This window comes from Gobio gobio (assembly GCF_949357685.1).
Source record: "Gobio gobio genome assembly, chromosome: 17".
Lineage (NCBI taxonomy): Eukaryota > Metazoa > Chordata > Actinopteri > Cypriniformes > Gobionidae > Gobio > Gobio gobio.
In genome coordinates this window covers 4618685-4636235 of record NC_137110.1, presented here as the reverse complement: position 1 = coordinate 4636235, position 17551 = coordinate 4618685, and the positions used below count along the sequence as shown (strand labels likewise).

Below are 17551 nucleotides of genomic sequence, written 5' to 3'. Positions count from 1 at the left end.
AAATGAAGCGGACCAGAGGATAAGCATTAGTATTACTATTGATCATACATTATATTTTATTTTTTTTTATTTTTTTTTAATCCCTGCGGCTAAATATACATTTTGCACTTTCACTAATGAGTATTGCACAGGAAAGCACCTGGGAGAATATGAAAATTATTTGTGCAGTTCTGTTTTGTGGCAGTTTTGGCACAACAATTAGACACTTTTCGACACCTTTATAAATCTAAAACAAGTCCCACTTTCTCTGCTAAGCATTATTAAAACATTTTCAATAAAAAAGTACATGTTTCTTGCCCTCTTCTAGCTTGCCGATCCTCCAACATTGACCTGGTCCTCCTCATCGATGGCTCCAAGAGTGTGCGGCCACAGAATTTCGAGCTTGTCAAGCAGTTTGTCAACCAGGTTGTGGATCAGCTGGACGTCTCCCCTAAAGGCACACGCGTGGGTCTCGTCCAGTATTCAAGCCGAGTGCGGACAGAGTTCCCGCTCAGCATGTATCAGACGAAAGAAGACATCAAAAAGGCTGTGATGAATGTGGAATACATGGAGAAGGGAACCATGACAGGCTTGGCTCTCAAACACATGGTGGAGAACAGCTTCACCGAGGCTGATGGAGCCCGTCCTGCTGGGAAGAATATCCCACGGATCGGCCTGGTCTTTACTGATGGACGTTCACAGGATGATATTCAAGAGTGGGCCAAGAAGGCCAAGGAAGCAGGTATTATTATTTAAGGGCCAAGGAATTACAGTCACAGAGATGTGTGTGGATATACTGTATAGTGCTGTCAACGTTAATGTGTTTGTTTCAGTTTAATGCATTACAAATATTTAACACAGCATCCATTTTTTCCTATCATCCTCTGGCTAGCGTTACATTATATAATCACGCTCTTATTCGTGTAAATGCTTTTAAACCAATGATAACTTGGGCACAGGTAAATATGACATTTATTATAATGGGTTTATGTGAGGACTGTTTTAAGTTCAGTTAAATTAAAAGTTGTTATATTTTTTTGAAGCCTAATTAATATTAAAACATTGATAGCTTTCAATTATACTGTAATGTTGAAAGGCTATCATTTATGTTGAAATATTGGGGGGGGGGGGGTCAGTTTCATAGAGACATCAGTATTAGTGTCAGTGATACTGGCCTTCATTCATAAAAAGAAGCCGTTATAACAAATATTTAACATATTCTGTCTTCAAGTGGTTTCTACATTAATTTGGAGATTAACTGTGAAATAATTACAGTATAAAATATTTTAAAAACAAGTGCTTTTAAAGACAAAATGTGTGATTAATCTAGTAAATTTTTTAATCGACTGACAGCACTATATATATATAATTTTTTTTTTAGTAATTTTAATAAAAAAATATTTTAATTGTTTTTATTTCTAGTACAGATTATAACATATTATATAAATAATTTTTTAAATGTCATCAGAAATGTGCTAAATTCAATTTTTTTTACAAAATATATATAAGAAATATGTTATTTTACCAAACTTGTTTTTTTTTTACATTTAGTCCCATCTATCTTTTTAACATTCAGGGTTTTTGGGGTAATTATTATAATAATTTATAAATATTTTTTATGTTTTATACTTTTATTTAATTCTAGAACAGATTATAGCATATTAGATCAATTATAATTTTAATGTTATCAGAAATGTCCTACATTCTCCAAAAAAAAAAACACATATATATATACACACACACACACACACACACACACACACACACACACACACACACACACACACACACACACACACACACACACACACACACACACACACACACACACAATGTTCCTTTATCAAACTTTTTAAAAAAATAGTCTAGCTTTTTAACATTTCGGGTTTTTTTGGGTAAATATGAACTATTAATGTTTAAAAAATATTTATTTTTGTATTTCTAGGACCGATTGAAAGAAATTAGATTTTTTTTTTAATGTAATCAGATAGGTCCCAATTTGTCCAAAAATTTCAAATCTCCTATAAAATAAATAAAGATATACATTTTGACAAATATTGATAGTCAATATTTTCTAAAAGTTAAGCATCTTCTCAACTTTTTATTGAAAAAAAAAAAATATATATATATATACCTATTTTTTAACCTATTTGACTTTCTTTTGATGAAATCCTGATGTCCTCTGGAGCTTGTGATGTGTGTTGTGTGTTTCAGGAATCACCATGTATGCTGTTGGTGTGGGTAAAGCCGTGGAGGATGAGCTGAGAGAGATCGCCTCCGACCCTGTGCAAAAACACTTCTTCTACAGCGCGGACTTCAGCGCCATCAGTCAGATCGCTGAGAACCTCAAACTCAACATCTGCCCAGGTGAAACGTTTGAAAGACACACACATTGATTCCAGACATGCTTGCATCCGCAATAGATGGCACACACAACTACACAGTTGTTCTTTAGCACCATCTAGAGTCTGATACACACACGCACACACACATGCATTGTTTACCTAAGAAGGTGCCAATGAGTATCCTATATATATACAGTATATTCATTATAAAAAGCATTTCTGTCAGATTCAGGAAGATTGGTTATTTAATTCTCACTTATCGCAACATTTTTCAGCTGAGAGTCAAGGAGAGGTGGAGGTCAAGAACCCCTGCGCTTGTGAAAGTCTTGTGGAGTTCCAGCAGGTCACGATGTCCACCCTAGACCAGCTCACCCAGAAACATATCCTTTTTTATATTTATTGCAGATCCTTTAAACAATACGCTTTCTTTTCAGCACACGCAACTACACCATTCAAACTCAATTAGTGCTGTTTTTTTAAAGCCAGCATCTTTTTTACTACATAAAAACTCCCTAACCTTGATTATTAAACATTGCAGTGTAATTCATCATGCATCATTTATGCTTTTTGACATGAATGACAGGGCCGTTAGTAACTACCATAGACATCGAGGGGGAAGAGTCCCCTCCAACTATTAGAAATGGCCAATATTTGAAATTATTGCACTGCTCTCCTGCACTCCATTCACGTTTTTACAGCGCCCTGTATGTTTGGATGACAAAAAGTTTAAAAAGTAAAATTTTTAGTCTGGTCTGCCTCGGGTCTAACGGCGCTCGTCAATGTCAAAATGATTGAGATGGCCAATCAAATAAAAGTAGGCGGGGTTTACGTTCTCTTTTGGCTCTTCATACAGACAAGCGTGTCAATCTATCACTTAATGTCATTACGGGGACTCTATTGTTTCCTGTGAAATCACAAAACATAATGCACACAAACGTGTCCCTGCTCTTAATATACAATCATTGAACATCTTTGATTTTAATGAAGAAAAAAAACTATACGAGAGCGGCAGGGGCGCAAATTTCATCTAACATTTGGGGGGGGGGGGGGGCAATAAACATGAAATTTCTCAAGAGCAATTTTTCAAGGGGACAAATAATACAGCCAAAATCGTACTTGTAAGGATATGTGTACCACAAAAAAACAAAACAAAAAAACATTTTGTGCTTATTTGGCGTTTTGGTGCACTGAAAAATGATCTAATGTCCGTTTTTCTTTTCTCTGTCATTTTATCTGACCAACAACACAAAGCGATAGTTGTTTAAATATGAGTAAGGTTCACCACGCAGTCATATTATAATTATTAAATTATATTGCATCCTCCACATAGTATTTTATACTATGATATTCAGATCGTTAGATATTCAACTGCAGCAAGCCCTCTGATCTGCCACTTATTATCATATTGAGCAAAACCCAACACAGATCTGACGGAGCGGCTGTCCGCATATACTTTAGGTTTAGAATTAGCGCCAATTCAGACTCAAAATGTTTCTAAACTTAAAACGCATTTTTTGTCCCGTTTGCTTTTGTATTGTTTTACTGCTTACACATTTATTTTAAGCATATATCATTATATTATTTACAATACTTAGCATGGCTTTTAGGGGGGGACAGCCCTCAGATTGGGGGGGTCCTGCCCCCCCCCCCCCCCCCCCCCCCCCCGTGATTTACGCCCCTGGAGAGCGGACTAGAACCTGTAACCTTCGACATGGTTTACAAAAAGTCTACCACCAGACCACTAGGGATTTCAAATGTTAACTGCGGATATATGTATTTATTCACTAACGGGAAGAATCTCGAGACTAACGATATATTTGACGCAAATTAATGCAAATATTATTTGCAAATAGTCCACTATTATTTCCCAACTAGACTTAAACCTAGAATTTAATTCACTGTTCTGTTTCTTTATGCTTTATAAAAAGAACAAAATTGGTCCCCCCCAATGTTCAAGACATGGTTACAGCCTTGATGAATGATAATCTCTAGAGCTGATCCTTCCTATACTCAGAGTACGCAAGCTGTGTAGAGCCCCCGAACCACCAGGCGGCCCCCTTGCTCTCAAGAATCAGCTATAGAGACAGAGCGACACGCGTCATTAATCTGAAGACCCCCGGGAATCAAACAATCAAACCGTCTCCTTTGATTTTGCATTGCGTGAAGCGCCTCCTTGTCATTTCTGACTTATAACAAAAAACAGAACAATGTCTAAAAGTTATGATGTGACCAAGTGTACAGCAAACAAGCTAAAAACACAGAACAAAAAAACAGACATGTTATAAGCTGTTGACCCAAAAATGAGCGTTTAAGGACACAAAAGTGGACACAGGCAATTGAGACAGAGCGTGACACGTTATATTACACTGAGAACTACACACACTACAGGGGAACGTGATGAGCGACAGGAAATATAACATATAAAACTGACATTTGGATATTTACTTAACATCAGAAGAAGAGTTAGACACGTTAAAAATGGAACAACTTTAGAAATTTGTGGATTAGTGCTAAACAGTAAACTGCCGTTTGACCGGTTCACTAAAAAGAGCCGGTTCAAAAGAACGATTCATTCGCGAACCGGACATCACTAACGTACACATGACAAATCAAACATTATCCTTCCAGAGTGTGTGGAAACAACGCAAATGTACTGAAACCTGTCTGTACATGAATGCAGCGTGCGATCAGTGATTGAGAGCGTGCACACACACGTTCTCTGCGCATCAATATAACAAACTTTCACGCGCTTATTGTACGACTGCTGTGAGTCACCAACATTGCGCTCTTCAGAAACAATGGCAGAATACGACAGAGCTCGTGTTTCAAAGCAAAGCACACATTGAAATGAATGATTCACTAAAAATGCAATGCGAGTCTCTATTCTCTCTGATATATCTCAGCCTGGCCTCCTTTGCATTAGCGCTGTTTTGGACTGTTTGAATGAATTCCATTACTGGATCACTGAACACTTTCCCAGAGTTTACAGCTTAAAATGGCCTGATCACAAGCAGAGAAGCAGAATCGGGTTAAAGAATGGAAAGTCCTCCTACCAGGGTCACAGGTGCTGTAGATGCTCAGTGTGATTGTGATAAACTCCAGACTTCTAAGATCAAATAACTGCGTGACGAAAAGTATGTTAATGACGCAGCTTCACGTACTTCTGTAATTTAATTGCGTTAAATAATTTTAACACATTAAGGAATTTAAATTAATCGCACGTGTTAACGTTGACAGCCCTAGTTTTTATATGTGATAGTAATGCAATGTTACAGATCGTTTGATATCTACTGATTATGTTGCGGAAGTTTTGAACATGCTGATTTGTCTGCAGTGAAGTTTTGCTGATGGATGTGCTTGGGTTGTGTGTCTGTGTTAGTGATGCGCGGTTCACGGATTATATCCACCGATCGGGCGGGCCGAGTAATAAAAAATAACATTGATATTAATCGCGGGTGGATGAGACATAAATCACTGTGTTTGTTTTATAAAGATATTTCGCGAGATTCCGGTTGATGTTTCTCCACATTGGACGTTTTCAAAACAATTCCCCTCATTTACTGATGGGGGAGCCGTCTGTTATCCAATCATAGCAGTGGGCGTTTACTTCCAAGTCTTCAGTGCGGCATGCCCATAAAAACAGAGCGTTCCATGCAGGGGCGGTTCTAGGATTTTCATTTTAGGGAGGCTTAGCCCCCAGTGAGGGTATTTTAGGGTCCAAATTGCGCTATTAACTAGTAGCTTACTAACATGCATATCCATAGGATGGCTGTTTAGTAATACTTATAAAGTAATACTTATAAAGCTCCCCCGAGAAAATGTTTATTTCTCTGATCTACATATGTGCATTTTAAGATATTCTGAAGGCCAAAAAATTAGATAACAGTAGCTTGAAAACCATGTCACTGGGCAGTAGATTATTTGTCTTTCTTATCTCCACATCTCTTTTTTTTCTCTGTTTTTATCTTGCCCAGTCTCTTCCCCTCCTAACACTGAGCTTTAACTGATATAGTTTTTCCATTTTCGTCAGAGAAGAAAGTAAATATGGTTTACATATTAACATACTGATATTTATATGGTTTATGAATACTTTTCTTAGACACGTTAATTTACTGTTTATTAAAGTTTTAAGTTTATTAAATTCACAAAATAAACACATTCATTACTAATCTTATGTCCAATACAGGCTGAAATAGCTGAGCTTTTTTATTTATTTACTGAAGGCTACAAATGGAATAATATTAATTTACAATATGTACACATTCATTATTAATCTAATGCCTAATCTGTTTTGTTAATATTTCTTGTTTGTTAATTACATTATGAATCACATTGGCCTATTTTCAATTCAAATTGGCGAAATTAGACAAAAGTATTCATTTGCCTGAATATTTTTGTCTTTTGTTTAACATTTCTGACTTAAAGAAGCAGCTGTTTTAGCTTACATTTCTCTCACTTGACGTTGAGTCGTGCTACTAAAATTCGCGTTTAGCCTCAGCAGATTCTGTGTGAACGTAAAGCCCGCCTACTCTGATTTGATTGGTTTTCTCGAATATTTTGACATTGACGAGCGATGACAGACCAATGGCTCAGATGAACACACACACCTCTGCTTCTGCTCGGCGCCGCTGCGGATTGAAGAACACGCAGACTAAAAGACGGGACGAAGCCGAAGCCTCCTGCCAGTTTCATATGCTTTAAAGGTTAATCACACATTTTTTTTAGGGGGGCTGGGGCAGAAGTTAAGGGGGGCTGAAGCCTCCCTAAAAAGGGTCTAGAACTGCCCCTGGTTCCATGAGAGAGGCTCAAAACCAGGGCGGAAAATAGCCTAATACTTATTCATTATGATATTTTTGAATGTAAAAGCCACGCAAACGTCATAAGTTGACCTCAGACAACAGTATAAAAAAAAAAACCTTTAAAAAAAATCTTGCAGACCCCAAACTTTTTGAGCAGTCGTGTATAACTAGTGGATTTCTGCATTATTACAACAAGCTAAAGGGTTTAACAGAAGCCCCTCTGTTGTGTCTGTTGGTCTGATCTGTTCCAGACTGGCCCCTCTGCTTTGGCTCTTGACATAAACCTCTGTGACCACACGCTTCAATGGCTCTTTGTTTCAGATCTCTCACTCAGCATCATTTATCAAAGCTCAAAAGAGCCCTTGTCCCATGACTGAGGCCAGAAACAGATGTTCTGGACTACTCGATGCAGATGCACGTCTCCGCTGGATCCGTTTAACTAGAATTTGATGAGATTACAAAGGAAGGATGATGCTTCATGGCTCTCATCACAGTTAAACTACTGATAAAGTCCTTCACAGCTTGCATGCTTGAGCTCTATCCTCTATCCCAATCTCATAGTTTTCTTTCTACTGCATCTATAAATAAAAGTGTCAGAGTGAGTGGAGTGGATTTACTTATTGTAAAGTTGACAACACTTATCATGAGCATTGTAATGTTTGAAGTGGATGTTAGGAGACCGGGAAGATATCAAAACAAGTGGTTCATTCATAAATCTGTAAGATCTTTCCTTCATGCTGTGGAAATACAAACCGGAAGACAGAACACAACGAATGCAGAGCTGAAAAGGGGCGTGGCTACACATGGTCTATACCAGGGTTCCTTAAATCTTGCCCTGGAGGGCCAATGTGCTGCAGAGTTTAGCTCTAACCCTGATCAAACTCACCTACCTGTGGTTTTCTAATGATCCTGAAGACATTGATTAGCATGTTCACGTGTGTTTGATTAGGGTTAGAGCTAAACTCTGCAGGAAAGTGGATCTCATGGGCCAGATTTGAGGATCCCTGGTCTATTCTATAGAGTGCAACAGTGCCTGCCCACTTTTTGGTTGGCGTCCCGGAAGCATTCATTTTTATTATTCATTTCTCTCATAGGGATTAAAAAAAGTCTTTGTTAAGCATTATAGGGCATGAACCAAGCCAATCCGCTATCAGGTGAATCATAGCATTACAAACTTTAATTTGAAGCAGAAAATCGAACAAAAATACAAAGGTACAAGACTGTGTACTTAACTGTTTTTGTGAGCCGTGCCTCATGGGAGTAGGCGGATATGCAAACTAGCCCCGCCTCCACTCACTCACCAGCTCAGAGATCTACTCACTCAACTTTACTCCGGTTACTGTAGTAAACGCTGCACAAAGGTATCGCTGTGTATGGCTTCTCTTGAGACTCCCTGCTTCGGAGAATAGTTAATGATATGCTAAAGCCCCGCCCACACGCTGACGTGATTGGTCACATGGTCGTTTGTGACGTCAGAAACACCGGCGATTTCAAACTGTGTCTTTGGTTCAGTTTTAAAGAGAAAATTCTCAGCAATGGTGTTGACTTAAATAGTTAGTTCACCCAAAAATGAAAATTCTGTCATTAATGACTTACCCTCATGTCGTTCGACACCCGTCAGACCTCTGTTCATCTTCGGAACAGAAATGAAGATATTTTAGTTGAAATCTGATGGCTCTGAAAGGCCTCCATTGGCACAATGCACTTTACACTCTCAAGACCCTTAAAAGGCACTAAAGACGTCGTTACAAAGTCCATCTCACTACAGTGGTTCTACAATAACTTTATAAATCGGCGATAATAGTTTTTGTGCGCAAAAAAACCCTAAATAACGACTTGTATAATGATGACGATTTCAAAACACGGCCTCATGAAGCTTTGAAGCGTTATGAATCAGTGAGTCGAATCATGATTCGGATCGCGTGTCAAACCGCCAAACTGCTGAAATTTGGCGATTCAAACCGCTGAATCGACTCAGTGATTCATAACACTTTGAAGCTTCATGAGGCCGTGTTTTGAAATCGTCATCACTATATAAGTCGTTATTTAGGGTTTTTTTGCGCACAAAAACTATTCTCGCCGATTCATAAAGTTATTTTAGAACCACTGTAGTGAGATGGACTTTGTAAAGACGTCTTTTGTACCTTTTAAGGGTCTTGAGAGTGTAAAGTTGCAGCTTTCAGAGCCATCAGATTTCAACTAAAATATCTTCATTTCTGTTCCGAAGATGAACGGAGGTCTGACGGGTGTCGAACGACATGAGGGTAAGTCATTAATGACAGAATTTTCATTTTTGGGTGAACTAACCCTTTAAGAATTTGCACATGGTTTGTCTGAAAGCATATTAAAAACACCACATAGACACATAAACATTAAAAACTTAACTTTAAGAGTGTAGAAACACCAAAATTTGCTCTTTTGACATGAGCTACTAAGGAACCACCTAATCAAGATTTGCACAGGCAAACTCACATCTTCAGAAAATGTAAAAATGTATATATTTAATGCCTACAACAGCCCAAAATGCAGAAAGGTATGATTATGTGATCATTTATTGTAGTATTTTCCTTAACTGTATGTCACTGTCAGCTATGACCAAGCGATTGGAAGTGCTGGAGAACCAGTTGCTCACGAGAAAATGAGCACGTCACACAACAGCGTGGAGGAGGACGGGGCCCGCTGGGGGTCAAGGGCCCTACAATACAAAGATCTACAGGTGTAGATGTCTGAGGCATGAGGCCAAATAGTTCTGATGCCATTTTTGGACATGGCGAATTTTGTTCCCTATTTATACGATCTGTATTGTATGGTTTATAGAGAGGTATGTATTTATGGCAAATTTGATATTAGCATTTATACACTAAAAAGGGAAATGAAGTGTTTTGTACCACTCTGAAATATTGGCATCATTATCATGTTTGCATATGTCACCAAATGTGTGTGGATCTATAAAACCTTGCTTTTATGCACACATATATAAACAATTAGTTACAAATGACACTATTTTACAGACTAAATACTGAAAGAGAGAGAGACACAATGAGCCAAATAATGCACTCACCCCATTTCACCAAAGCTGTTTCACATCAATGTCGTGCCTGAATATTTGAAATAGTCAAAGGAGCATGTCTGATATTTGTTAATTGTTTAGCTGGACTGCAAACGCATTTTTTTTTCGACTCATGAATGACCTGAATGGTTTGTTAACACTAAAATGAGATTTGTGTAAACAGGGTAGTGTGTACAAGTGCCCCTTAAGATTGCAGTTTTTTATTATTATTGAAATGTAATTTACACATACAGAATCCAGTTAAGATGCCTCAGAGTACTCTGGCCTCAGGATTTTATAAGGCTCTTATATGTGAATTCTTGTATGTTTTTGGATTTTCCTAATAACACTCTTTTTTAAAACAATTAAAGTGTGTCTGTATTCTTTCACAGTGTATATAAGTTATGAACAAACGTTCTCCCAGTAGTGTTAAAAGCACAACATGTACGATATTCAAAAACCACTAGAACAATGTTATATATTTTGTTGACCTGTGTACTTGCGTAGCCCCCCCCCCCCCCCAGTTTATTATACAAATATAATAATATTTATTAAATAACAGTTTAACAGTTTCAATTATTTTAACGTAATTACAAAATTATTATAACATCTCAAATACTAAAATAAATAAAATGTGTTTTTTTTCTACAGGCTTGATGAGTATATATGTGTATATGATGAGTGTATATGATGAGTTTGATTGACAGCTGTGTTAGGCAAATTAGGTGTCAGGCTGTCTCTTGTTTGTCGCGCGGCACGCGCCTGTGAGTTCATGAAGTGTGTTTACCTATTCACTTAGCCTATATTTCGCAGTTGTGTGATAGATAAACAGCAGTGATGCAAAAAGGACTTTTAAAAACTCGCATTAACTCGGGAGAGAACCCGTCCATCAGGCCGCAAGTAACAGGAAGACTTTTCTATTCCAAGCGCAGGTTCATTCTGTAAAGCTGGGAACACACCATCAGTGTATGTCAGTTGTGATAGAGTAGGGGTCTGGTGTGTGGCACAAAGTTGTGACGCAATTCGACCTGAGGTTCGAATCCGGCTTTTGCTGAACTCGCTGTACTTCCTTTTCCCATCACATATCAGATCGGAAAGGCGTTTATTTTCAATTAAAAATGAAGAAAATATTCGAAAAGTGGAAATTAAGTGTCTAACGGTTGTTGTAACCGCTTTTGTATGTGGACAGGTAGTAGCTACAGTTTTGGTTTATGTTGACAGTGACAAGTGTGAAAGTGCCCGCTCACTTTTGCCCAGGCCCGACCTAAAATACAATTCTGCCTACGCCACTGTCCCAAATGTCCCAGAAAACGGACTGTGAGTCGCCTATCAATGACATCACACCCGCGTTACCCTCGATATCCGATTGTCCAAAGCCGCTTTAATATCTGATGTGTTTTATTAGACACTGTTTGGATCATTGATGGACAGAAACTAATGATTGTTCTCCAGCTCAACACAGTTAGTCTTATTGTTTAAATCTGGTGTTGTTGATTTACCGCGATATGATCTCGCTCACTGCAGTGTGAACAAGTGTCTCATAGTAGCACTGAGTGAACGCACAGAGTAGCATTATAGCATCACTTTAACACACTCAAATATGTGTAATATGATAAAACAGCGCTGCGTTCCCCCACACACACATGAGCAGGAGAAGCGGAAGAAGCGCTCGTCTGTGGCGCTTTTATATTTTGAAGAATGTTTGTGACAAAGCAGATAGAGCAACCATTGACTACCATAGTATCTTTTCCCCCTACTATGGTAGTCAATGGTTGCTCTCTCTGTTTGGTTACCAGCATTCTTCAAATAACATTTTGTGTTCAGCGGAACAAAGAAACTCATACAGGTTTGGAACAACTTGAGTGTGAGTAAATGATGACAGAATTTAAATTTTTGGGTGAACTATCCCTTTAAGCTACGCCTTTGTTTTGAATAAGTGACCTCTAGTGGAGAAAATGACATATTGTGCCATTAATAGAGCATTTGTTCAAAGTAATGACCTTTATTAACTTGATCAAAACAGCAGAGAAACATTATTCATACACCATTCATTTAATTTTTTAATGTTACTGCTTGTTTCAGGATGTTGAGAACATTCAAAGGTAACAATCCTTTAATGTTTGTAAAATGATCAGATGGAATGTTCCCTTAACATTCACACTACAAAGAAAAAATATTTCTAATGCGTTTAAAAACTGGACGTTTTGAATGTTCAGAGAACAAGTTTCATAACTTAATGGGAACAAGCAAAACGTTCTTAGAACATATTTTTGCTAGCTATAGGAATATATATATATATATAGCCAGTTGTTCAAAAGGTTTAATCTGGATCAGAATGATCTGGATTTGGAAATCCCATGTTCTGCTATCCAGGATCAGGTAATCCATCTTGCTTTTGTGCTGGTTTTTCAAAGCAAAATTAAATAATCTTGATGCAAATACACACTTGACAGCAAATTTTGATTTAGTTTTAGTCATAGTCTTTTGACTAAAATGTCATTTAGTCATATTTTATTCACCTGAATAGTTTTCAGTTTTAGTCAACTAAATATCATAAGATTTTAGTCGACTAAAGCTACAGTAGATTAAGTCGACTAAAATCTAAAAAGTTTAGTTAAATTGTAATGCATTATTTGAGCATTTAAGCATTACATAACCGACTGTTACTTAAATACATGTCAAAACTGACATTTTGCCACAACTGTGTTTTTGATCATTCCAGTGCAAAAATACACGAACAAGAGCTCAATTCACTTTTCTTGTTTGTTTTAAAATATATATAATTTTGCACTTCTGTTTTAGTTAGTATAGCAGGTTAAGCAAAAGCTTCAAATAAACTTAAGTAATTTTTTAGTTAATTATTTTTTAGTTTATTTATTTCAGTTAACATTTATTTAATTTCAAGAAGCCTAATACCTTTTTTTAATGGTTTTAGTGAAATAGCCTATTATAATCCTGATCCTTTATTGAATAATATGTGTCAAATCCTGTTCTTAAGTCTTTCCTCCTGACTATGAATTAAATTGGAATTAAATGAAATACAGTTTATGGTATAAACAAAAACTTATAATGCGTGACTTGTAATTATAAACAACCTGGAAATACACCGGGACTCTTATTTTGAAATGTCTGCACCTGCTCGTTTAGATGAGGGAGATAAAATATGTTGTTACAACCATAGATATACATAATAAAGACTCGATGTCTTATGGCGGAGTCTCTAACGTCATCAGCGGCGGCCATCTTGTCACAGGCAAGCTTTCTCTGTGGTCCCTGATGTAAGGCGAGTGATCTGAACACAAATACTCTTATCTCGCTGAAATCTTGACGGATTTACAAATGGTTTGGTTTCTTACAAACGTTATTAATGTGGCTATAATTCTGGATGCTTGAACAAATTATGAATATTTTTCATAAGTATGTAGTGTCATAACTACATCTCTGACGTTTATAACAAACCAAACAGTTTGAATATCGGTAGAAAATCTAGCAAGTTATGGTTATTTAAAAAGTGCAAGCACCATGAAAATAATGTTACGAGCTGCCTGTGACAAGATGGCCGCCATTGGCCAGCAGCGCGGATGTGACATCTAGATTTCTTATGGATATCTATGGATACAACCGTCTAAAACATATTACTATATAAACATTGTAAAGTAAACATTGTCATTATTCCTCAGCATTAGTTCATACACATTCCCTGTCATAAATGTGTGTTATTCATTGATTGAGCCAGCGCCGTGTTTTCCCGCCGTTAGATCTGCACTTTACAACTCAAATGAGCTCATCAGGAGTCAGGACATCAGTTCTGACGGGATCTCTTCCCTAATCGTCCCTCCCTAACATTTTCCTCTCGTTTTTATTCGTTGACGAATATGACAGTAGATTTTTGTCATAGTTTTTTTCATCCAAAACGGTTGAACGAAATTAACACTGCAGACCAAATCTGGATTAGCCTATACTCTACAGAGCCCATAAAGAGATATGGGGATGGAAAAATATGAGATGGGAGAAAAAATATATACTTCAATCCTTTTGCGTTCACTCAGAAATGTTAGGCCTACTTGGTTTGTTATGTTAAGTAGCATTAAGTTGTTTTTAAGTGTGCCTTTATTGGCAATTTTTTTTTCTTGTGCCACTGAGGAATACAATCAAGTTTATTATTACTTGAATATGACATACGTCCACAATTGTTTTCAGATTTTTGATTGATCAACATTTACATCAGCCAACTCAACATTACATCAGACCCTTAGCACTGACATTTCAAAACAGAATCTCTCTTGATGCCAACAGACCTTTAAACGTCTAACACAATCTCTCTTATTATGTCCCATGATCTTCTCTGCATCTCCCCATAGACGTGCTAATCACTCCCAGGAATACAAGCTTCAGAACAACAAGTGTTCCCGCTGCTTTGACCTTTTGCCTGCAGCTCGACGCTCGAGTCTCAGTGGAGGTTGTGAAATGTCAGAGAGTCCCGTTAGCCTCAGTGGACGCGTGTTAATTAGCCCAAACACACTGCAGCGCAGATGTTGAAAGGACAAATGTCTTGTTATCCCAACAATGCTCCCTTTTGTGAAGGATCGCCTTTATTTAGGAACACAAACACATGCTGAGGGAAAGGTCAGAGTTAATTGTTTGTTTGTGTGATATGAAGGATGATGTGAAGACATGGTGATGCAACTTCACAGCCTTATTGGGATATCCAAATCAAATCAAATCAAATCAAATCACTTTATTTGTCACTCTACATATGCACAAGTGCAACAGTAGGTGAAATTCTTAGGTGCAGTTCCGAGCAACATGGTAGTCATGACATGACATGTACAACATTTAAAGCAGCATCAGATTACACTGATGCGCCCACAATTACTCACAGCACAGTAAACTCTACTAATATTATTCAACTGATGATCTGATAGAATCATGGATTTATTTGAACATTTTTCAACTTCTGCCGTGACGAAACCCATAATTCAGTTCGGCAACGCATGTCGTCATCCATTCAAAGTAAACGAGAAGCTTTAAAGGGATAGTTCACCCAAAAATGAAAATTAGCCCATGATTTTCTCACCCTCAAGTCATCCTAGGTGTATATGACATTCTTCTTTCAGACGAATAAAATCTGAGTTATATTACACAAGTCCAGGCTAATCCAAGCATTAGAACTGGATTAATAGTTGCTCTGTTTTTGAAGTGCATAAAAAATGCATCTGTTAAATTTATGGAAAAAGTGTTGAAAGTTCCCCTGCTGATCGAAAGACTAACGCGACCAGGTCCGCTCGTCATGACGTCACATACGCATCTTGAGTTTCACTTTCAACATTCAACACTTTTCCACGGAAGGCAGAGGCCGAAAGTTTACTCGGTAAAGTTTTGAATATCGATATTTTTCTTACACAAACGCGTCGATTCACTTCAGAAGGCCTTTATTAACACCCCAGAGCCACGTGGAGCAGTTATTTGATGGACAGATGCACTTTTTATGGACTTCAAAAACAGAGCAACTATTAATCGAAAGTTCTAATGCTTGGATTAGCCTGAACTTGTGTAATATAACTCAGATTTTATTTGTCTGAAAGAAGAATGTCATATACACCTAGGATGACTTGGGGGTGAGCAAATTATGGGCTAATTTTCATTTTTGGGTGAACTATCCCTTTAACACTGACGTCATGTGTGAATGCAGCGTAACGGTTATTTCATAATAAAGTGTTTATCGGGTAGAGTTAGGGGTAGGTGTAGGGAGGGATTTATTATCCTAATAAGGCGGCATTTTTGATAAATATAATTTACACTCAATGGGCCCTATTTTAATGATCTGAGCTCATGGTCACAAGTGCACTTAGTGCGTGTCCGAATCCACTTTTCCTAGTTTAAAGATGGAAAAAACGCCAGGCACATGGTCCAAAAGGGTTGTCCCTCGTCTCTTAATGAGTCATGGGTGTTTTTTGGCCGTAACTTGCAATAAACCAATCCGAGTCTCATCTCCCTTTCCCTTTAAAAGCCAGTTGCGCTCGCACTATGGTGGATTGGCCATTTACATGGCGGAATTTGCGAATGGAAAGATATACTAACGCGCCCTTTAAATAACGCAAAAAATATTGCACTATACAACAATTCACCATGACTATATAATTCTTTCGGGTGGCAAAAGTCGAAGCGTTCCTATGGCAACGCTAGTAAATTGCTTGAAAGGGAGACCCACCGACTAATCTACATTTCAACAAGTAAGTTGATTCAAAAACAGACGTGGTGGAAATTCAGACAGAGTTAACATGATCATTGAGGGACTGATAAACTAATTCAGGAGATAGCAATACATGAAATGCCTTACCGTGGTCTAGTAGATGTAGCGCTAGTCTACTACCATAATTTGTAAATGAGCCTCAGTCCATTGAGTATTATTTTAGTGACTGTTTCTGTTTGACTTACAATATGTCAGGCTATGGTAGATGGTCTATTTCCCTGTTATCTAACTAAAAAGGCTATCGTTTTCTGTTGCTCGGATCGGATGGCACAGACGTGAGCTTTTGACGGTGAAAAGGATAGTGCGCTAGCGCTATAATCAGCTAGGCATTCACTCAAACTAAACTCGCGGTGATGATGAAACCAATGTGGTACACGCATCAATCATCCATCAGCGGTAGCTTACAACTATGTTTTGCTTTTCCTATCTCTTCCATTGACATTTGATCAGTAGCCTACATGACACTAGAAGTTCTGTCTCTTCCTTGTATAATACTTTTACTTCTGGCAGTGACTGGCAATGAGTTCGATCTTCAAAAGAGACCTTAAAGGTGCTCTAAGTGATGTCATGCGTTTTTTAGGCCAAAACATTTTTTATCACAGCTGCCTGTCCCCTGAACACACTGTAAAAAAACACGATCTCTGTAGTCAAGGTCAAGGTATCATTTATTGTCTCCCTTAGGAGATATTTGTTTTAGATTAGAGAACTGCTGCAACGTTAACACACAAAACATAGCCTATACATACAAAATTAACAACCATAGTCAGCACAAGCTCCACAAACGACAATAAAAACAAACTTGGCCAGTCTGGACAACAAAACATAATAAACAGTGCTCCAGCCAATAACGACAATAATGATTTGGGGGTGGATGTTTGGGGTTAGTGCGCGTGCACATGAAGGGGTGTGTGTAGAAGAGAGAAGCATAAAGAGGGAAGTTCGAATTATATGATTTTGATATGGCTGACGCATGACCAAAGTGACGACGTTCTGATGAACAACTTGTAACGAGTAGTCAAGTCAAGTCAACTTTATTTATATAGCGCTTTTAACAATGCAGATTGTTTCAAAGCAGCGTCACAGTGCTAAACAGGAAAATAATGCAACAGAATTTTATTTGGCCGTA

The 17551-nt window shown here is 37.8% G+C and overlaps 1 protein-coding gene across 5 annotated transcripts in view; it reads left to right on the top strand.

Annotated features, from left to right (window-relative positions):
* Positions 1–10530, top strand: part of matn4 (matrilin 4) — a 48443-nt gene extending 37913 nt beyond the window's left edge. For all 5 annotated transcript variants that reach the window (XM_079841625.1, XM_079841624.1, XM_079841623.1 and 2 more), the window contains 4 exons: positions 308–721; positions 2194–2346; positions 2600–2704; positions 9707–10530. In XM_079841625.1, the coding sequence (XP_079697751.1) occupies positions 308–721; positions 2194–2346; positions 2600–2704; positions 9707–9765 (731 nt within the window). In that variant the 3' untranslated portion in view covers positions 9766–10530. The remainder of the gene's footprint in view (positions 1–307; positions 722–2193; positions 2347–2599; positions 2705–9706) is intronic.
* The last annotated feature ends 7021 nt before the right edge of the window (positions 10531–17551 follow it).